Source organism: Paroedura picta, chromosome 11, assembly GCF_049243985.1.
Source record: "Paroedura picta isolate Pp20150507F chromosome 11, Ppicta_v3.0, whole genome shotgun sequence".
Taxonomy (NCBI): Eukaryota; Metazoa; Chordata; class Lepidosauria; order Squamata; family Gekkonidae; genus Paroedura; species Paroedura picta.
The window spans coordinates 16,862,790-16,885,446 of record NC_135379.1 but is presented as its reverse complement, the minus strand read 5'-3'; the positions used below and the strand labels follow the sequence as shown (position 1 = coordinate 16,885,446).

The 22,657-nt window shown below is 41.6% G+C and overlaps 1 protein-coding gene across 1 annotated transcript in view; it reads left to right on the top strand.

The window, feature by feature from the left end:
• The window catches only part of MALRD1 (MAM and LDL receptor class A domain containing 1), a 245,776-nt gene that overhangs the window by 209,545 nt on the left and 13,574 nt on the right, over positions 1–22,657 (top strand). The window contains exons 35-36 of the mRNA XM_077304219.1: positions 18,355–18,437; positions 18,534–18,630. Of these exons, the coding sequence (XP_077160334.1) occupies positions 18,355–18,437; positions 18,534–18,630 (180 nt within the window). The remainder of the gene's footprint in view (positions 1–18,354; positions 18,438–18,533; positions 18,631–22,657) is intronic.

Sequence of the window (22,657 nt, the reverse complement as noted above, 5' to 3'; positions counted from 1 at the left end):
ATATGATATTAGATTGTCAAGGAATAGGAAAGCAGGAAAAAGACAGCATTCATGTAATGTTTTGCATATAGTGTTTGTTCTGTTCAGCCCTTAAAATTATGGAGACATCTGACGTTTCTATGGGCCACAAAATCTGCCTAAGCATTACTTTAGCAGGAATGGCAAAAGGACAATTTGGTTGTGAATACAGTTGTGGTATTAAGATGTGACATAGCAATGTACAAGCTGTGGTTAATTTATCAGACAGGTATAACAGATCACAGTTTGGTAGTAGGAATGAGAATTCATAGTTTGTAGTGTTTGTGAACATGGTTCAGGCTTGTGAACCATGAACTAATATGAACTTTTAAGGGCTAAATGAGCCAGTTTCTCCCTATTTAGCACCCAGTAACAAATCATATTTGATTGGCAACTTGCGTTTGGACACTGGAGTTTAATCAGTCTGTGATGTCTAAATGCAGCTGTTGAATGGCTGAAGTAGCTCACTGCATCCTACAAAACCTCTATGTGGTATGAGATTAGGCAAGTCCTTTGCAAATGAATGTAGACCACTGTGCTGTTAAGTACAATGTGCTAGGTATGGACAAGGGAAACTTCACTCTTGCCATAGTGTGGCCTTCAGTAAGTTCATGGACTGATGATACAAACATAATTCTACTGCTGATGTTTGGCATTTCTGGGGCAATCATGTTAATTCAGGGGAAGAAACAGGTTATATGCTAGTGTAATGAACAAATACTTTCTTAGTCCCCCGTAATGATATGGTCATGGTATGAGAGCTGCTCCAGCATAGTCTCCTACCCTACCGCCTAGGTAACTTTAGAAGTCTTGGAGTTGCCTACGCTGTAACTCCTCCTTCCACAACATCACCTTTCCTGGAAGGCTAGAGTTCCAATGTAATGTGAACCAACACATTATGCATGAGATATCTGAAACATGCTTTACATGAGCACTCCCAAATGCAGCTCTTAGGATGCTTAATGGAGTGAGTTTCTGGAAATTAAGAATGCTAGTCTGGCAACATCTTTGCTGCCTTCTGGAAAGTTTCCATCAGCTATTTTAAGACCTCAATGTCTGAGCTGAGGATATACCAAGAGTCACCTTCTTACAAGCCAGCAGGGATCTGCAACTTCTTTGGCTTTAGAGCCAAATGCAGCTCAGTATGGAAGTAAATACAGCCATTTTAAAAGAGAAAAGGAAAATTTAAGATATATAGGTTAAGATTTTATGGGACTAATGTAATTTTATGGGACTAATGTAATTATTTGCAGAAAGTAAAATGATAGAAATGAACATCTGCCAGTAATCCTATTACAAACCATGTACTGATTTATGTCAGTGTCTACAATAACCTCCCCAAAAGAAAAGGAAGCCCTTCAAACTGAGTAAGTAAAGTACAAGGTACAGAAGGTGTGTAAATATAACATAAACCAATTAGAGCCCATAAATAATAGACTATGAATATATTCCAGCTATGCTTAACCGTAGGGTGACAGTGCCTCTAACAAAATGGTATACTGAAATTATATTATACACAATGCTCTAAGACAATTATACAAGATGTTCCTATGTATTTGTAGTACTTATTGTGTGGCATTTGGCAGGAACTCACTTATTAGGATTTAATTCCAAAAGTGATTCCAGAGTACTAAAAGAAAACTGCACTCAGTAGTAGATATGCACTGTAACTTTTATGAAATGGGATGAGACACTCCTGATGTGAAATGACAACACGTGATTCATTTTATAATACACTGAAATGCATTAAATATCAAGCAGCAATTGCCTGTGAAATTCTTTTTTTGGCTTTCATTCCAATTAGTCACAGTTTTTAAAAAATGTACATAAAGTACACTGAATGAATTCAAAGACTGATTAAACTTGAACAAAGCAGCAATCCTTTCTCAAACCTACATATAACAGAATAGTAGGCTACTTTTCTTGAGTAAATTTTAAGCTGTGAATATATTTACTCAAATCAGCATGTTTGAATGGATTTTTAACGGAAACTTAATTGGCAGAGAAAAAGTCAATAAAGATGTTCAAATGTGGTCCTTTTCATTAATGCTGCTGCCATAAGAGCTTTGTAGATTTGAACTGGCCCGTCTCATTCATTTGTTTGTTTGTTCATTCATTCGTTCATTCATTCCTCTGAATATATTCATTCATTCATTCATTCATTCAATCATTCATTTATTTCTAGCAGATCCAATTCTTAAGAGGCACTGTTTAATAATAGAAAAGTAGGTTCCTTGAAGGGCTGAAGCAGCTTCAGATTCTAGTTTCTTCAGATATAATATTGTAAGGTATGTTGTGTAATAATCCCTTCAAAATACTTGTTCCATTTTCTTAACTGAACTACCTTCCTTTTGGTGTCAAAATGTCATGATCATGAATTTTGGCAGCTTCAGGAGGGAACAGGTTGCTGTGTCTGTAATGGTGTTCTAGAAGCTGGAATGCTATTTCTTTGAAGATATCTCAAATGACCTTTTTTCTCTTCGGGGAGGCCTTTTGTGGGGGGAGCAGGAGGGAGGATAGGTCATGAACAAATTTAACACATGAGTCACTCCAGGTGCAGAGCTATGACCCAGATAGCTACCAGTTTCCAGCATGGGTTGGTTGTTGGATCATTTCCTCTTTTGAAAGAAGCACAAAACTTTTATTTCCCTAAACTAGTTTCAAAGTCAATCCCAGCAACTGATGAAAGCGATATGAATCTTACAGGCTTTTGAAGCAGAGAAAGACATTAACTCCTACTCAGAGAGTAACCATAGCAGCACTTTCTAAATATTTCTTTAGGCACTCCTAGCTTGTATTTTATCAGTCCTGTCGGATTATGAGGTATCAGAGCCAGAGTTATTTTTAGCAACTGATCCAAATAATTGAATCCTTGATGCAAAAGTGTTGCAAGCCCATTCTGTAAGGAAAAAGAGGACATTGGAGAACAGGAGAAATTAGAGTAATTCAAAACCCCTGGAAAACAATAAAGGAAGAACTGCATCCCATGAGCTGGCTACATACTCTGCATTCTTACTTGAGATTACTGCAATTTCCAATGGCGCCCAGTAAGGCAAGGGTATGTTCTCATATACAAGGCAGTTTGCAGCTACTGAAAGTAGGCCAATGATTACAAGCTGTAGAGTGAGTAGGGTTGCCAGCTCTGGGCTGGGAAATACCTGGAGGTTTAGGGGGCATGGAGCCTAGGCAAGGCAGGGTTTGAGGATGGGACGGGACCTCAGCTGGGTTTGAGGATGGGGTGGGACCTCAGCTGGGTATAATGCCATAGAGTTGATCCTCCAAAGCATCTATTTTTTTCAGATCTTGATCACCTGGAGCTCAATTGTAATAATAGGTGGTCTCCAGGTGCCACCTGGAGGTTGGCATGCCTAGAAGAGTACAAAGATTATCCTAGCATCTGAAGTGGCCCATTAGATCTTGAGAAGACTCTTACCATTCTGCCTTCCGTTGTTTCTCATAATTAAGTTTTGGCACAGTGAGCCTGAGATCATCTGAAGGCACAGAGCCTGCTTTTAGACTTCATTGTAAAGGTTAGCTAATGTTCAAGGAAATATTTATTTTCCTTGAAAGTGACTTTGTTGAAGAAGACCGATGCTATTGGAGAAGGGCTGGTCTCTTGTAAAGGAGATATATGCATATAATTTCTTAGTAATTACAGGAGACTTTAGACGGGCGGATTAAAATTCTAGGGAGCATAGCAGGGAAATGTTTTAGTACTGATATGTATAATTTGCAAGGAAGAAAAGATTTGTATTTGGGGCTAAAGATGTCTGCTCTACAGTTCAGCCTAACATATGCTTTTCTTGTACATCCTCTCTCTAGGGGACAAAATCTTTTTGTGCTTGTCAGTTGGGGGACAGGAACTTGCAAAACCTTGAGTGTTTAAGTGCTTCTTTAGATATTTGATACCCAATCATGATACATTTTTTTCATGTGAAACCCTAAATGCAAAAAAATAAATAAAATAAAATAATTTAGGTTCAGGACTGAGTGTTTGGGTTGACCAAATGTATGCAAAATAAGCAAAATACAGATCGCCATTGCTTTCTGTAACTTGTTCTGAATTCACATGGGTGCTTACTTTGGTACAGAGTACAGCTTGATATTTAGAATGAGCTGCTGGGAGGAAGAACGTGAGGAGTTATACCATGAGGGAAATGTATTCTGTTCTGCTCTGTGCTTGTGACCCAGCATGCCAACCTCTGACCACTCTGTCTGCCCCCATTAGGCTCCCTGCTGGTTCCAGAGCTCCAGGCTTCCTTGTTCTTCTCTGATCCTCCTTTGCCATTCTTCCCACTCAACCAGCAGGAGCTCAGCTATCTGGGAATTAAACTCTTTAGGCTGTTGCTAGGTGGCTGAGGCATTGCCAAATCCATGCAAAATCTCACAAATGAAGCAGAACTTCTTGAACTTTTCCTGCCACATTACAGTCTTGACAGACTGGTTCAGCTCCTTGAATTTTAATTCTTAACAGACATATTTGCAGGATTTTTCTCTAAAGCACTGAACATTCTGAAGCACTGTCCTTTATGTTTGCCAGAGTGCTAATCACTTGCCTGTTTGGATCTCTGACAGAGAAGCCTTAATTATGCAATGTTCCTGCACAGCCTTTCCTCCTATTGGATCCCCTTACCCACATGTATGTGTGTTCATTGAATTTATGCCATAATGGGGAAAGTGTATGTGGCAGTTCACAGGTTGGATTTCTGTGTTAGGCATTCTGCTTACGAATGAAAAAAAAATATGTAAAAGGAAATAAGTTATGTTCCGACACAAGTTTTGCTTTGCAGTTAGCTTGCTCTTATTTCATGAGGCATCAAAAAGAAAGAAAAGAAAGAAAAACCACCCACCCAGCTCCTAACTTCTGCTTTATAATCTGGTAGCAATAGTCACAAAGTGTGTAAAGATAGAATACTCAGGTTATTGTAATCTCTTTGTTTCTAGTATTTTGGATTCTTTAATATGGAATTGCATTTCAGTGGAACAGCAATGCAGCAAAACATAGACTCCGGTTGAAATCCTGGTTTTACCTTTTGGGGAAATCTATAAGTGAAAACAATTAGCTTCTTCTTACGTCCTGGTGGGTTCACATGAACTTCCATGGTTCTTTTTCTTAGTCCGGGCCTGCAAATGTTTGTTTTAAAGGCAACATTTGTTTTAAAGGCAACTGGTAATTCCATGTGCTGCATGTTCTTTTCAGCTGTTCAAGATCATGGATTACCAGTCAGCTGATTTCCTGGATCTTACTGGCCCAACACGGGTTGTGACTGTTTGAAAAAATAATAATATTTTAGATAATGTAGCAAGATGTTTTACTAAAAAAGTATTTGTCATGCAGGTATTTCTAGTATGACCCCCTTCCTCCAGAACTGCTGTATCTCCCTGCTTTTGACACATGGTGTGGCTAGGGTTGCAGGAGTCGGGCAACATTAAATGGATTCTAATTATCCCAGAAGGGGGGAAAGAGCCATATAGTGTAATGACTATTTATGATCTTTCCATTAAAAGTCTTTAAGTGCTAGGTCATTAAGGTAACATATTACTGCAATTTTAAATCGTCTTTTGACTGCAAGGCACTCTAGTTAAGATTTATGCTTAAAGACATTGTAGTTGTATATTGGCATTGCTGTAACCATATCCTTTTGTTAATTATAGACTTTTTAAAAGTTATTTGACTTATCAACTAAAGCTGGGTTAAACCAGGGGGTTCAGTGAATAGACATTTTCTTTGAAAAGAAACAAATGAATTGAAGATAAACTAACATTCCAAGGAGTGCTGCAGACACACATGTATTTTATTTGTTATCTCAGTACTGCTTGCTGATTTGCTACTGTCATGCTGGATCTGAAGGCTCCTTTCCTGTCATGGAATACTCTTGCATTCATTACTGTTTCCATTCACAGAACATTTCTTCCACAGTTGGCAGATTCCTTCCATGATTTAGAAGACTTCTCTAAAAGGAATGACACTTCTAGATCCAAGCTATTGGTCTTGGGACAGGTGATAATGGAAATTCTGCTTCTCATGTCTGATGAAGCAAAAAGACCATGCTTCAGTGGCAGAGTATATGCCTTGCATGTAGAATGTCCCAGGTTCATTCATGGCATCTCCAGTCAAAGAACTTCAGGTAGCAAGTGCTGGGAGAGATCTGGGTAAACTGAAGGTCTGATCAGGAAAAGAAAATTTCATATGTTCATCCATGCAAACAGTTTCATACCTGCAGGTTTGTGTGCGTTTTTAATGTTGTTGTTGTTGTTGTTGTTGTTGTTGTTGTTGTTGTTGTTGTTGTTGTTATATCCCGCTGTAAGACGATTTTGAGAGTGGCGGGTAAGAAATAAATAATCACTAGACTTTGTAGTGAGGAATCATTCATCCTAAGTTAGTGAGAGCTCTCTGTTGGAACAGTTATGTATGTATGTATGTATGTATGTATTTATTTATTTAATAATTGAATTTATATAGCACTGCTCCTAGCACTGCTGACTTATGGCGGTTCGCAACATATATATACAATAAAACATCTGACCATAATAACATCAACCATTTAAAATACCTTAACATTACAACAATAATCCCCAGAAGAAATAAAATCAAGATGACACACACCTCCTATTTACTTAGACAGAAAGATAAACATCTTGGTATCATTTGGTGGACATGAATCTTAACCTAGGCTATCGAATTCCTGTGGTCTAAGGAGGTGGTTCTTAGAACCTTATAACATCAGGGTTAATGATTCTGTTGTAAATATATTACAATAATTAAGGAAGCTCATCACTACTCAGCCAATCTATATATAGATATAACCTTCCCTGTATTTAAAAAAAAATTCTGAGAAAAGTTGACAAGCACTCTTTCCATTTCTTCGTTCACCCAGGCAGTGAAGGGCAGAAGAACAATAGCCCCTAGGACCGTTTATGCACTGGGAACTTCACTGCCCCAGCTCTCATGCAGGAGCACAAATCAGGGGCGGATGAGGTGTACCAGGCCAAATGCGCGTCCATGTGGGTGCAGGAAGAGTTGGGGCAACATGCCACGACTAAAACTCCAGCCTGCAGCCCGGCATGAAACTTCCAGTGCATAAACGGTCTAGGAGCAGTCATGTCACTGCTTACTCTGTAGGGTGCCTGTTCAACACATCGGTGCTTTCTGGGAGGAAGCCACAGATAGGCATGTTGCCAAGATCTGCCCCCCTCAACCTGGAAACAGCCCTGAGGACTGATTAATATGAGTGATCTCTTTATTACTTTACAGGAAATACATTTGCATCACCTTATTCATGAGGCCCAGGACCAGCAGAATTTTGGCATTAACATTCATGATCTTTGGCCTGCACACCACATAATACACATTCCTGATGGGGCACTCTTGTTTTTGATAATAGAATGTGAACATCTAGGATGCATTGAATGATCTTTCCCGTTTCTGCAGATTGAAGCAGTGTAGTTATATGACACTAATAAACACCCACTCCATTAATACTTTCGTCAGTGATCTTTTGTTTCTCTTCCAATTGCTCAAGAGAGAACAGATCAAGTAACCTCTTATGCCTATGCTCTGGGACTCTTTCTCAAATAAGTTTTGTTCTCCGGAAAAAAACCACAGCTATATGCAGTTCATAAAGGGAAAAGAGAGTCTGAGGTTTCGGGATTAAAAACTGTCATCTACATTTACTTTGGAACTCTCTGACTAGTAAATGCCATGAAAAAAGGCTACATTTGCTTAATGTTTGCATGATTGGCTAAGCCATAGTTTTAGAAGCTGGCGTGCTGCTTGCTCCTACTTCTAACCGCCTCAAAATAAGCACATCTGTTCTTGCTTTAAAAGTTATACTTTCTTAATCATCACGTATATGACTTGTCTGTAGTCTCCCCACCATTGAGTTCTCCGGGTCTAAGTGCTCAGATTCCAGTGAAGTCACCGCCCACCGTGTATTGTCTGGGCAAGCCCAATGTTTGGCAACAGGCTCCTGCAGGAAGGCTTAGGCCCAAACCATAAGAGACATGTCAGCAAACAGTTCGACTTCCTTTTTGCTGTGTGGGTGACCAGAGAAACAGGAAAAGGGCTTTACAAAAAAATTGAAACGGCCTGGCTGAGTTTACTTGCTGCAGCAGGAGCAGCAGCCATTCTTAAAAAGCCATATGAACGTTTCAAGACAAGAGCCAAAACAAAATGCTGAGCAAAAAAGTCATTACATTCAAAAGGCATTCATGTGTTTCCTGTGGCTGCTCTCATAAACGCATTCAATGCTGTTGTGTTGCTACTGATGATTGGAAGGACACCAGTGGGGACTGCAAAAACTTGTGGGGAGGGTCCAGCCTTTCCCCCCCTTTCGTTCCTTCCCTCTTTCACACCTCCTCCCTTCTGTGAATCTTCCCAACTCTTTTTCTCTCTCCGCTTCTCTGACGATCTCCAGATTCCTTCTCTGTTAACCTACCACCTTCTCTTTTGCCCACCCCTTCTCCATCAACTTTCTTGTCCTCTTCTTGGTCTATTGATTCCCTATTTCTCCTCCTCCCCTTGTCAGTCAAACTACTCCCCTTTCCCTTTCCCTTCCCCTTCCCCGCCTTCTCCATGAATCTTCTCCTCTCCTTCTCTGTTAGTCTACTGCGTTTCTATTTCCCTCCCCCCACACTTTCTTGTCACTATTCCTCCCATCCCTCTTTCTCTCCCCTTCTTACTTCACTGGCATAAGCAGCTGTGACACCAGGAAGCTGTCCCAAGCCTGGCCAAGACAGGTATGACTCCAGACCCAGCCACAGGGGCATCATTTTGAAAAGTTTTTAGCCTCGTTAAATATTAATTGCTTTCAATTATTGATTTATTTTCACTGATAAAATGGGAAGAAAACAAAAAAGGATGTGTTTCTAAAGTCCTTGTTTACAAGATAATTTGAAAAGATCTTGAAATAGCTAAGTTAACTTGCACATGTGAAATTTTGTGAAAGGTTAAATAACATGACAACATTACGAATATTGACTTTCTTTTGTATTACATTAAAACAGACATTTACACCTTCATGGGGGGGAGTAGTGTTTTAAATGTAGTAAGAATATGAATCAGCTAACGAAAGGGCAAAAGCTGTCCTTTTGTCGGCCTTTTCTAATATCAGAGAAGTTTGGTGTAGCAAGATGATGAAAAAATGCCTCCTCCCTTAGGACTATTTTTCACCCATTCCAGATTGAAAAATACTGAAATGGAAGTAATTTTTTTCATTAGGTTTGGGGTCCAGGTGCTCCATCAAGAGAGACAGGAACAGTATGAATCTACTAAGTAGTGTACATTCAGCACAGCAAGGTTGCCCTCTTCTGTTTGAAATTCAGCCTACTCCATGGGCTTTCATTGTCTACTGATGCAGAGTCCATGGGCAGAAGTGTGGAATTTGGGCTCAGAAGATCTGGTTTTAAGCATAACTGAGACTATCAGTGACTACTAACCATGATAACTAAAGGGAACCTCCAGTACCAGGAGGCAAAGTAAGAGGAAGGCCTGATTCCTCCACAGTAGCTGGCTGGTTGCCTTGTGAGACAAGATGCTGGACTAGATGGACCACTGGTCTGAACCAGTGGAATTCTTATATTCCTAACTAGCCACTGAATCCCCTTCCAGCAGTTGCATAGGCATAATTTTGCAAGGTAATTTCGCTGGTGGGACTAGGAAATATATTTGCTTCTGTAGTCCATGCCTGGTACAGACCAGCTCCATCTCAACAGATTTTGGAAACAAAGCAGGGTCAGCCCTAGTTCATATTTGGAGGGGAGATTTCCAATGAAATCCAGGGTTGTGTCAAAGAGGCAGGCAGTGGTAAACCCCTTCTGAATGTCTCTTGCCTTGAAAATCCTACAAAGGCTGCAACTTGATGGTACTACCAGTCTAGGCTTAGAGCAGACTCTCAACCAGGGCAATTTCATGAAACCCTGGTGCTGCTTGATGGCTCTGGGTGGGAACATTTGGGTGACATGACCAATGATGGGCCTGGAAGGGGTGGGAAGGGAAGAGGCCCCAGGTGGGTGTATATGCAGCTATGCTTTCCAACCATATTCTGCACAGTCTTGCCGTTCCTGGGGTTTCTCGAAGCCTGAAGAATGTTTCAGGGGTCAGTAAAAAAAAAAATGAGAAAGGCTAGCGTAGAGTCTTAACTGAACATCTCTCTGTTTCTTGCAACATTCCTAAAAATAAATACTGACAAATTGAAATAATTACATTTATTCTGGGCAATCCTGAAGAAGCTTGGGATACTTCTAAATCTGAGTAACTTTATATACCTACTCAGGATTGCCCTGAGTTTTAGAAAATCCTCAAATTCTCAATATGTCTTTTCACACAAAATTCCTCTTTGTGAACGCAGAATTGTTCAAAAATAATTATGACCAGTCGGTGACTCGCAAACAGGGCAAAATGTGTGATGAATTTTCTTCATGGTTCAATTTATAAGTATCCCACCTATGAGCTTTTTCTAACCTTTTTTCAGTCTGCCCAAACCGAAACAGTATTGGACAATGGGGCACTGAAAATGCCACTTTCCTACTAGTGATAATCACATGTGCCACTGTTGTCGTACAACAGAGTAGCTCCTCTAGATATGAACAAGGGATCCTTTAGCTTGGGAGCATCACCAGAATGTATAAGAACTTTCTTGGTTCATCTTACTGATACTAGCCAGCGTATTTTGTCTATTGCAATATTAACCCATTTTTATGACAATGTTAATTCTTAATTTCTTATGCCAACATCAGAATAACTCTCATAGACTTTTCCCAGATATTAATTGACTATCTTGCAAGATATTCTTTGTAACCTGGTTCTAGCAATATGTCATATATATTTTTGCCAAGAATACTTTTTAGTTTGAAGAAGAGCAGACCAATAGTCACTCAACCGCAATTAAAAGCCTGAATGTATCAGACTGAGAATGTGTAACTTGCAAAAAAAAAATTAATTTGCAAAAACTGATGCCTTGTTAGAAGATTATTCCTCATCTATTCCTAGTGACAGCATTCCTAATTAAACTCAGAGATTGTCCTTTAAACCCTTACACCCTCACATTGCACATTCATGTTTCTTTTATTCAGCTCTTACAACAAATCTTCAAGCCTCTTCCTTCCTTTCCTTCCTGCATCAGGGAGGGGCAGGCAGGCCCTCTCCCTCCTCCCTCCCTCCCCCCTCCCATTTCCCTGTGGCACCGAGGCGGGGGGGGGGGAGGGCTTATGGAAGCCTCCTGCCTCACATCTCCCTGATGCAGATATGAGGAGTACATTTAGTAGGTCCTTTCCCTGTGGTAAAGGGAAGGAGGAATGCGGGCATCAGCCTCCCTTCCTGCAGTGCAGGGGAGGGAGAAGCCACCTAGCATGCCAAAAACCCTTGGACTGGTCCTGAGTGGCACTCACATTCAAGTAAGCTTGTCTAGAATAATACAGCGTGTATGCAAGGAGGGAATTTTAAAGGGAATCCTCCACTTTTTGCCATCCATTTAAAGCATACAATGAAAATCTGAAAAGAAACAATGTCTTTCCCTGCTGTACTTGTTTTGTATATAGCGAAGAAGCAGCTTTAGCCTCTATTGTGTAGCATCGTCTGTGTGAGTAGATGAATTTGTGTTTGCTTGGGAACGACACAATGATTTATTCTCTCCAATATGTACTACAATCCACTTGGCAGGAGTAATGTCCTGCACAGACAAGCTCCAGTCGAAGCAGGCTATTTCACCTGATAAGAACACTACATTGAGATTTTTTAAAAAGAGAGGCACTGAATTTTATCAAAAGATTATTTTTAGAAAACAGGTGGCATAATATATTACACTGAAATGCCATCATTGATCCACCCGATAAAATGACTGACGGTTTAATTTTATCATGGTTTTGCCGATTCATTCATGAGAAAGTTATTCCAAAGTAAACAGCAGATACATGGGATTCTTTGATAGGGATGAATGGTCATTTTCTGCTTCCAAGTGTGGTATAATACAGAATACGACCAAAGTGTCTAGGTAAGCAGTGCTGTCTGGTTATTTTGCAGTTAGTAGAGCTCTACGTAGTGGGGAATGTTATGGTAGCTCCTACCTACTTCTATCTCAGGTGATTTCAATTAAGTTGAAAATATCTCAAAATTGCAAACTGTAGTTCTAATTAAATTAATCAATCAATAACGGTGACATCTTATGACTAAAAAAACAAACCAGATACAAAGATTTGGCAGTGGATCATCTGGGAAAGGGTCTTGCAGTATGGATAACATGAGTAAAATGGAGGGGGGGGTTAAGGCCCTGCTGTCAAGGTTTTTGTGAGTGGGTGGCTGCCTACCTAGATTTATTTTTGTTTTCCCCAAATGAACTCTGGCAGCCAAGCATCACTTATGCATGCTCCTAATTTAAGATCTTATATACCCATGGTTAACTGAAAGGAAGATGACCTTGAACACATGCCGATCCTCCTAAAAAGACTATAAACCAAAGTTGTATGTGAATTTAACACTGCCCCTTCCTTTCCATAATTTATATCCCACTTTTCTGCCTTTACAAGAGCTGCTAACATGACTAACAATTTAAATCATACCAGATATGATTTACATCATCAACCCGCACTCCCAAATATCCATCATTAAAGCAATTTTAAAAGAGTTTTAAACCATTTAGATACATCAAAACATTGGAAGGAGGGGATCACTGAGGGAATGCCAAATGAACCAAAAAAGAAGTCTTCGCATTACAGAATTTTTGCTGAGTTCTAGCCTGATCTCATCAGATCTCAGAAGCTAAGTATTATTAGCCCTCACCAGCGTTTGAATGGGGGACCAACACGGAAGCCCAGGGTCACTGCAAAGAGGCAGGAAATGGCAAATCACCTCTGAATGTCTCTTGCCTTGAAAACGCTATGGGAAAACGCTACGTCAGCTTTGAGTTTTTTAATTTCTTTACATTCTCTATATTTTAACGTTTGCAGATGAGACACTGTCTTAACATATAAATAAAATGGTAAGAAGGTGCTGGGAGGAATTGGGTGTCATCACCTAACCACCAATCAGGTAGGCTGTCCCAGCTGTCCCATCCCTGATTGGCTGTCCATCCAAGGAATAACCAATCAGGAAGGATGCCCTGCCACTGACCTCCCCCGCCAGTGCTTGCCCCACCCTGAAGAGCCCAAACTGCAGCCTCAGTGACTTTCCGGGGGGGGGGGGAGGTGAACCAGTCCCTGCCAGTACTCCCACCTCCCCAAGAAGCTCCAGCTGCAGCCTTACCAGGCCTTGACAGGCCTGCCCAGGGCAGGGGGAGGAGGAACAGCATCACTGCCATTGCTCCCCCTGCCCCAAAAGGCTCACCCAAGCCTGGAGAGACCTTGGTGGGTCTTTTTGGTATGGGAGGAAATTCCCCACCATGGCTCCCTCCCCCTGTTCTGGGCAAGCCTGCCAAAGCCTGGAGAGGCCTCAGTGGGCCTTTTCAGGACAGGGGAGAGAGAGGAGTGGAGTCCCCACAAATGCTTTCCCCCCTGCCCCAAAGAGGCCCACCGTGGCCTCTCCATGCCTCGGCTGGCCTGCTTGGGGCGGGGGGGGCGGCGGCCTAGCACCTGTTGTATTTTTAGGTACAACGGGCTTTTTTTGCTATTCTGATAATAAAAATGTATCCATCTGTCACATTTAATAATGACATTGTGCTTTGTGGCTTGCAGGGAAATGTATATATACATTGAAATGAAATTTTGAAACATTATTTGGCAAGGCATGGCAAATAGATGTTATGGAGATGGTTCTGTTTGGATCTGGTTTCTCTAAGTTTCTTAAGTACTCTACATACCTGGTTTCTGGAGGGCATGCATGTGCAGTGTTAACATGTTGTATGCTGGTGCAAAACTGCAAAACTGTGTCTTAGTCTTGATTCAGCAGGACTCTAATATCCCAGCTGCCTATGCATATCCAAGTTGGCACAAAGTTACAAGCCTGGCGACTTGAGATGCTGGAGTTCATTCTCTTGTTTTTGCTCAGATGCGTAAAGGCCAAACTGATTTACTTGTCTGTAGCTCTTACAGGGCTGACTGTCCCTTATCAAGCTAATAGTAGGATACCTTTTGACAGCTGTGTGTATAAGGATCTAGACCACAATTAAGGCACTCTGTTATTTCATCTGACATAAGCCGTCAGTGAAAGGGTGTATCCTGTTGAGTATATAGAAATGGGTTTCCCTGTTTCAAATTGGAAATAGATGACATTTTTTAAAATAAATCACTTACCCAATGCGCTGCTGACAGTCATGAAGCAATTAGTCCAAGAGAATTAATTGCTTGTTTTTAATGTGGAAATGTTAGAGCTTTGTGGCCTAGGGAATTTACTTGGTAACTTCTGACATTGCCTGTCTTCAAAATAAATTGGACCCTGGCAGGGAAGCTTATTAAGAACTCTTTTCTTTCCTAGCATAGAATTAACAAATTCCTCAGAGGGGACAGACTCTATTGCTTCCTTGGAAAGTCTTTATTTCGCAATCGTATTTTTGGACTGGTAGGCACTACCTGGCTCACCAAGGCCAACCATGGACAGAACGTGGGAGGCAGAATGTTTTTTATTTTCCTCCCTGGTTAAATCATGGTTAAATACAGCCCAGCTAGTACAGCCAAGGAAAAACAGCAGTCGTTGACGACTACTGAAAGGTTCTGTTCATTAGTGAGTTGCCCTTGAACCTCATCTGGATCATATTTGGGCTGTTCATTATGAGCTTCCTCTTAGAATGATCAGGGCAAGGAAGAGATCTCTTTCTGCAGTGACCTCTAAATCAGCAAGTAATACTCTGTTGCTTGGATGCTGTCACAAGGCCATTTGGGAATTCTTGTGCAGGAATGGGTTACCCGCAGAGTTGCCTAAGCAACTGCACGGAACTTCAGTAATAATGATTAAACTGCTGGATTGCCCATCAAGCCCAGCAGCTCCTCTGTAAATTACCATGCCATTTAAACAACCTTGAGTCAATTTCAGCTTTGGGGAAGGAGGAACAGTTTCTCATTGAGATGGAATAAAAGATTAAGGTCATCCAGTTTTGAGCATGCGCCAAGAGCAACTTCCAGTCTCAGCTGCCTGGTCTGATGAACGTCAACTGTGCAGGTGCAAATGCAAGATGTCACCTCACAGAAGTTCATAATTAATCATGAACAGAGTATTATGAACAGAGACAATTCACATCACAAGCCTATCGATTGTTGACTGTTGCTCCTCAAATGTTGCTGCATGAGGATACTATCTCAGATGATAAAGAGAAGCCAGTAGCAACAATCATTAGGACAATAGAAAGGTTGACTGGTTGACTGTGGCAAATTAGTATTCTCAGACCCAGACTCCCAGATTTGAGTTAAAATCTCCTGGGCTGATGGTACACGCCCAAGGGTGCTCAAAGAACTTTCTGGAGAGCTTGCAGAACCTTTGTCCATCACTTTTAGGTCCTCTCAGAGACCTGGAGATGTGCCAGAAGACTGGAGGACAGCAAATGTTATCATCCCAATCTTTAAAAAACAGAGGAGTGATGACCCAGGACTCACTGGACCTCAATTGCAGGGAAGATGAGAAGATTTTAAAGGGGGTGATCTGCAAACATCTGAAGGACAATTTGTTGATTCAGGGAAGTCAGCATGGATTTGTCTCCAACAGATCCTGCCAGACCAACCTAGTTTCCTCCTTTGACTGAGTGATGGGATTACTAGACAGTGAAAACTCAGTTGATCTTGTTTACCTGGATTTCAGTAAGACTTTTGACAAGGTTCCCTGTGATGTTCTGATGGATAAACTGGGAGACTGCAGGCTGGATTTTCGGATGGTTAGGTGGATAGGGAATTGAATAGTTCTCAATGGTGTTCCATCAAATTGGGAAGAGATGAGCAGTGGAGTGTCACAGGGTTGGGCTTGCTTTCTGCTGGACAACTGGCAGCTATAATAAGGCAGATGTCAGGTCTCAGGTTCCAAACAAGTACGTCTGAAACCTATATATTTAGTTCTGTGGAACTCTGTGTCTTCTTGCACTGTAACTGTGCACATTTGGGGCATTGATCTGAAAAAGTAGATGTGTGGTTTTTGCAAATGGGAATCAACATTGGACATTGCACGTGTGTTTACTATAGCCAGCTTAATTGGGCTTCATGGTCCAGTTCCAAAATGCACGCCCAACACTTTGAATATTCATTTCGGATATCCAGTTCCTGCTTCCTGTTTGCAAATCCAGTGATGATGTTCCCAAATCTGATATTCATTTGGAACACTTAGCTTTAATGGTATGTAACAATGCTGGGAGACAGGGAGTACTTAAATAGAGAATCAAAGATCTCGTTTATTTTCCTTCCAGTGCTGTGCTTTATTTCTCTGCATCTTCCTCCTCCCTTTCAGACCACTCTGTAATTCTTTCTCTAATTTCATCACTGTTCCACCCAGTCTCTTGAGATTCTGCTGTCTTACTTCTCTTGCCAGTTTCTTGCTTCCCAGAGGTTGCTACTCCCCCTCCCCCCAGTTTCTTTGTCTTTAATTTGTGCATCCAGATTTTCCCACTTTCTGATAATGTTCCTTTGAGAATCCTGGTAGCACAATCCTGTATCATTTAAAACATTTGGGTGTATGCCCATTACACTGGTGTTGCAATGAAATATGTCTTTTATAGAGAAAGCTACTTGAAGAAATAATTTTCCTGAAGAATTCTGAAATTATTTTGCACAGAAATGAGAAACATCAAGTCCCAGGGCAGGTGTAGTCAGCCTGTGGTCCTCCAGATGTCCATGGACTATAATTCCCATGAGCCCCTGCATGCTGGCAGGGGCTCATGGGAATTGTAGTCCATGGACATCTGGAGGACCACAGGTTGACTACCCCTGTCCCAGGGCACAGAGTCTTCAGGCAGCCATTCTAAGATATAAGGGTCTTTGCTCAGCATCAGCCACTATAGGTCAAAGGAAAGGAGAGCTCCATGTAGACGTGGCAGACTGGGATCTTTTAGAGTTGGAATCACATCTCAAATTCTAATTCAAGGCCAAGCTAGACATGACCTTGTCCCTGGATGCAACCCAGGGACATCTCCACTGTTTTAAAGACTAGTACTCTGATTCTGCCTTTTCACGTGCCAGAAAAGCATCACTGGGACCGAGTTGGCACATGAGATGTCATGGAGAGGAGGGCCCCATCCTGCCACACTGCAGCTGTGTCCCTGGATCAGTTTCAGGGATGTCTGTTTTGGCCCTCAGCCATGGCCACTGTATGACCTTATGTAAGTCACAAACTCTGTTACCCCACTGTAGCTTACTCTGTTGATAAGAGGAATAATGGATATGGAAAGAATTATTTATGCCTTTCTGAGCTCCCTGAAGAATGGGGAGATCTGACTTTAAAACTGTCCTAAAGAGGTGTCGATTCAAGGGAGGAGACAGTATGTTTGTGCGTGTGTCGTTTCTCTTTTATCACAGGGAATGATTTCAAATACAGTGAATACATTTTTTGTGTGATGTTCATATCAGTGCCATCTGTTCCACTTAATATTTCTGGTAAGGGCTTGGAGGTGGAGCTGGTCTCATAGCTTAAGTGCCACTCAGCACTTAACACCCACACAGGGCAGCTGTCCAACCCGAGTGCCTCCTCCTCCTCCAACCGGCTTTCCTGTCTGTCCAACAACCAGCCAATTGCCTTCCATCCCCTACCCCCTGACCACCGCCTCCTCCTTCCACTTCCCTCCAAGGCTGCAGATCCCTGCCGCGTGAGAACTGCCCCTGCCAGTGAGTTCCCAGCCCAGGGACCTCCAGCCTGCAGCCTTTCCATGTCATGGGGGAAGGGAGAGGCAATCCACAGAGTTCTTCCATTCCGCCCCCCAGTCTAGTGGCCATTGTATTGCTGAATGCAACGGGCTTTGTCCCTAGTGTAACATATAAATGGTGTGCAAATGACATTACAAAGCATATGTGTATGTGCAAAATGTGGTCATGTCCACATGGTGACTCCGTAAGGTGTTCCAGGAACGTGATTCAGTGGTAATTTGCCATGGCCTTTCTTCGCAAGCCTTCCTTGGTGGTCTCCCATCTAAGTACTGGCATGGCTTAGCTCTTGAGATCAGATGAGAGCGGACTATGCTATACCATTCCATATCTTCCCAAATGCCATTTAAGTGTCATCAAATAAAGAAAAGGATAATTAACTGCAACAAAATTAGGCCCACTGAGAAGTATAACAACTTACAAAATAAAATGGAAGCAAACTAGAAGTATTGCCTCCTCCCTCGTGCTCCCACATTCCATCTTGATTTGTATTCCATGATGCTCCGATTCATGCAAAACCATTCTTAGAATTTCTCCTTTCATCATTCCCATAACATTTTTTCTCTTTGTCCTCAGATGTGAGGAAGAATGGAAAGGAAACCGTTGCCACATAAAAGTTAGGCCTCCTTTGACTGCATTTTCTGGTTTCTTCAAAAATGGTGGGCTCATTTTAAAAATCAATTAAATAACTTCAGGAGATTTAGTAGGCCGTGTTTGTTTGCTTATTTATCACATTCACTTGCTTGTCTTTGCAGATATTTGGACTGGGTTGAGTGTTGGATTAGCTTTGCTGTTGATTGAAATTGCGGTTGCTGTTTCATGCATCCTTTCAAAGAGGAAATTGCCAAGAACGTAAGTGAAGTATTTCATTGTGTACAGAAAGCAAACCCCAGTATGGAACAAAGCATGGGGAATCTTGCCCATTTTCCGGCTTCAACTTTTAAATCTCTCCTTTGGCTGTTTATAAACAAGAACGACCCAAACCTTTTTTGATCCTAGATGACATGAAGTTGTAAATTGCAATTGAACTGCCTCTGTGCAACATCTGGTTTTAATGAAATTGTCAGGCTGGGTATTCATGCAAATTCAACAATACTCATTAAAATATCCTTATGGCTTTTGGCAAGAAGAGACAAGCGTGTGTGTGAGCACATGTGTGCGCTTACATACACATACACACACATTAATGTGCAAAACAAAATTCAAAAATTAAAAAGCGGTTGCAAGCTTACCAGAGGCTGCAGTGGTGGGCGGGGCCAATAGAGATGCAACTGCATCAGGCATGGCATGAATGTGGGCACCTGATGGAGGTGCGCTCGGGCGGCAGCGTAACGGGCGGACCCCGGAGGGGCGTCTATTTAAGGTGCCACATGTGGGAGCTCACCCCTTTCACTGCAGGACAGCCAGGAGACAGCTGCCCACCCTACCATCCTGTTGTAATGGTTTCGGTTTGCTGTTTATTTGTCACATTTGCGGAATAGGGGCATGAGATGGAGTATTTTGATCAGGGACCAGTTTGCGTACTTGGACCCTGGAGTTGGGGGTCTCTGTAAGAGACCAGCTAACACCGAGCGTGGCTTTACCCAGCTGGGAAGGTCAGGGGCTCGGAGCCAGGAGGAAGGGATGGTTGGATGAGGTGGACACCCAGCAACCATTTGACTGCCTTCCTCCCAGAGGAGGGTATCAAGGGGCAAGGGATCCTTCCTCCTGGCTAGGAGAGAGGGGGACCCAGGGCACCCTTTGAGCCAATGTCAGCAGTCAGATGGCTGTGTGGGGGTTACTCTTTCTCATGTCAGGCTAACCCTCAGATCATGTTAGTTAATAAAGCTGTGGCCTCTTTGATACCAAAGAAAAAGACTCACGTATCAATTGGCCCGTATGCCACCTTGCCCGTCAACCTCTTTTACTCATAAAACTAGCTTTAGAAAGAAAGAAAGAAAGAAAGAAAGAAAGAAAGAAAGAAAGAAAGAAAGAAAGAAAGAAAGAAAGAAAGAAAGAAAGAAAGAAAGAAAGAAGTGGATCATAGGTTTTTCAGTAGCAACTAGTCATGATGACAGAGGGGACCTTCCACATTCAGAGCAGTCAACTTCTGGATCCCATAGTCAGGAGGCAACATATGGGGAAGGTCCCAGTCTCTATGTCCAGTTATTGGACATCCAGAGGAACTTGTGTGAGACAGAATGTTGGTCTAGTTGAACTACTGGTCCAATACAGCAAGGCTCTTCTTGAATTCTTGGAAATATTGACCATTCCAAATTTTAAAAATTCGTATCTTTTACAACACAAGTGCAATCTGACAACTAAGTAACCCATTTGCTAAAATGGTGTGCAAAAACCTTTGGGAGCTATAGAATGCAGTACAGGCAGCAATACCAAGGCATCTGTATTTCTAGCTTATTTCCATTGTTTTTGTAGGTGTGTAGGGTCCTATGTAATAGCTTTCTTGAGACTGTTTCACACAAGGGATCCAAGTCATGTAGGAAACTTGCTATACAGATGATGTGAAGGCCCTTTTACCACCATGCTGTTAAAATTTAAATTCCGGGTGAGTTGGATTAGCTGTACTAATAGCAGCAAAATGTATTCCTTTTGAGTTTTGTTCAGTACCTCTGAACAATGTCTAATTCAGCAAAATCTATAGCAGAGGCCTATAACAATCCTATGCAAATAGTACCATTTCAACAGCTTGAGGCACCTGGCTGAAGAACAGAGAACTGATTTGCACCCAGGAGTAGAAGCTGACCTTGGAAAATCAACTTGCCAGATAAGTGCCAGAGGCCAAATACATACAAAAGGGTCATGTCCATTCTCTGGTTCAACTTTTAGTAATTTGCTGTTTAGAAAGTCCATTAAAGTAAAAACAAAAACAAAAAAAATCCTCCTTTAGTCTACAGCTTTTACAACTCATGGGCAAAAAGGGGCCATGAACATTCATACCTGAACATTGGGCCTTATCACAACAAACAATTTGGATGAAGATATTTATGGAAAAGGTGCAAAGCAGAAAAATCTATATCCCCTAAATGACTGTGTAGTAGTTTAGAACCATCCTTGTAGCATTCAGGAATGGAATTCATGCATGAGCAACAGACGAGTGAACCTTTGGTTAAATAAATAAAATTAGAAAAGAAGAAAGGAGCTTTGCTCCACAGCTTCTTTCCCTTTGAAATATGTGTACACTTTCAGCCATTCTTGGCGTGCAGTGGGTGCTGTCCTCAAAGAGGTCATGTATCCTTACCTGGGGATATTTATTTATCCTGCAAAGTTTTCTTTAACAATGCAAACTAAAGCTGCTTATTCAATAAAAAATTATGGTATACAAGTTAGAAGTGAACTATCAACATGAAACCATCAAGAAGAAAAATCAACAAAATCTAACCAGAAAAGAAGACAGAAGAACTCCTGTTAATGTAAATGCTACATCCCAGGGGTTAGCCAGCCATTCCTTTGTGTTACTTTATATGAAACCTACATTGTGCTATGACCCTAGAACCATATTCTTCATATATGTTCCATTCCATGAGCAGTCAATAACACTGGGTTGGACCCAAAGAACTTTTCTACAGATGATAAGAGGTGAAGAGAGTCCCTTTAAACCACTTATGGCTATGCTGGAGCTCATGGATGTACATGAGCAAAAGCTATGTGGGACAGCAGTTGAAGAGGGGATGAGAATTAGGCAAGATTGCACCAAAAACCTGTCTGAGACCCAAGTCTTTTAAAGATGCTATATCAGTCAAAAAAAACAACGAGTTTGCTCATTCTGATGCTAGAGCACCAAACTATTGGCATGGTGTTTGTGTTCTAAGAGACATTTTGGAATTTACATTTTGTTGGGTGAAATGAAATGCATCATAAGCACATCCTGTTCCCTATACCTTCTGAATACCCAGACTTTCTTCTCCATATTGGGATGTACAGCCTGTCCCTGCACCAGCATTTGAGGACCCAACTCTGATGGGGCTGTGCAAATACATTTCTTTAGATTGAAACGCAATGTTAGACGTAACGGAAGCTTGACAGTCCTGTGACCCTGGAGAGTATGTTTAGAAGTACCCTGTTTTACTTGTTGGAGGAGAAGATAAGTGGTTGTATCACTGCTAGCCAGCCATTTCATCCAGATTTGCCCTTCATAGTACAAAAAATACATTTGTCACAATGTGTAAGAGAGTCGCTTCCAGCAGAGCTGTCTGTGTTGTGTGTGTGTGTGTGTGTGTGTGTGTGTGATAGATCAGGACTTTCCCCAGTCAACTGGCTAGGTCCTTTGCATGAGAGGGACTTGCACTGGAATGGAATGCTGTCCTTCAGCAACAGCCAGCCCTGTGGCTTGGCAGAAAGACGCATCGTTGCTACAATAGGAATAACTCCGTTGCTTCCAGTGAGCACAGAATGAAATGTTTTGCGCAAAAAATTCCCAAAACTACTAGAACATGAAGGCTTTGCATATTAATTATGCTTAAACTCCAGAGGGTTAGAAAACAAGACTAGGAAACCGCTAGCCAGCAGCATCTGTCTTTCTCTTTCACAGGCGCTGTCCTCCTTGACTGAATGAGGGTAATGCCCTATAATGACTTTTAGCGGATTGGACTATAGCGAGATAATATTTATGTCCATCCAGCTTTCATTTTATCTCGAGGTTAAATTAAACTTAAGGAAGCCAGAGCAAAGATGTTTTATCAGACTTAGCTGTATTGATTCATTAATGCCGAAGGCCGTGGATCTAATGAGTCAATTTTTCAAAAAGCATGTTATGCCTGTCTGATAAATCCATCCAGAGAACCTAGGCCACCCACAGAAGTTGGACTTTCCTAGGCAGGTCTGCAGTGATTACGTTGCTGCATTGAAGAAGAAGAAAAACCAGCAACTTTGCAGTGCGTGT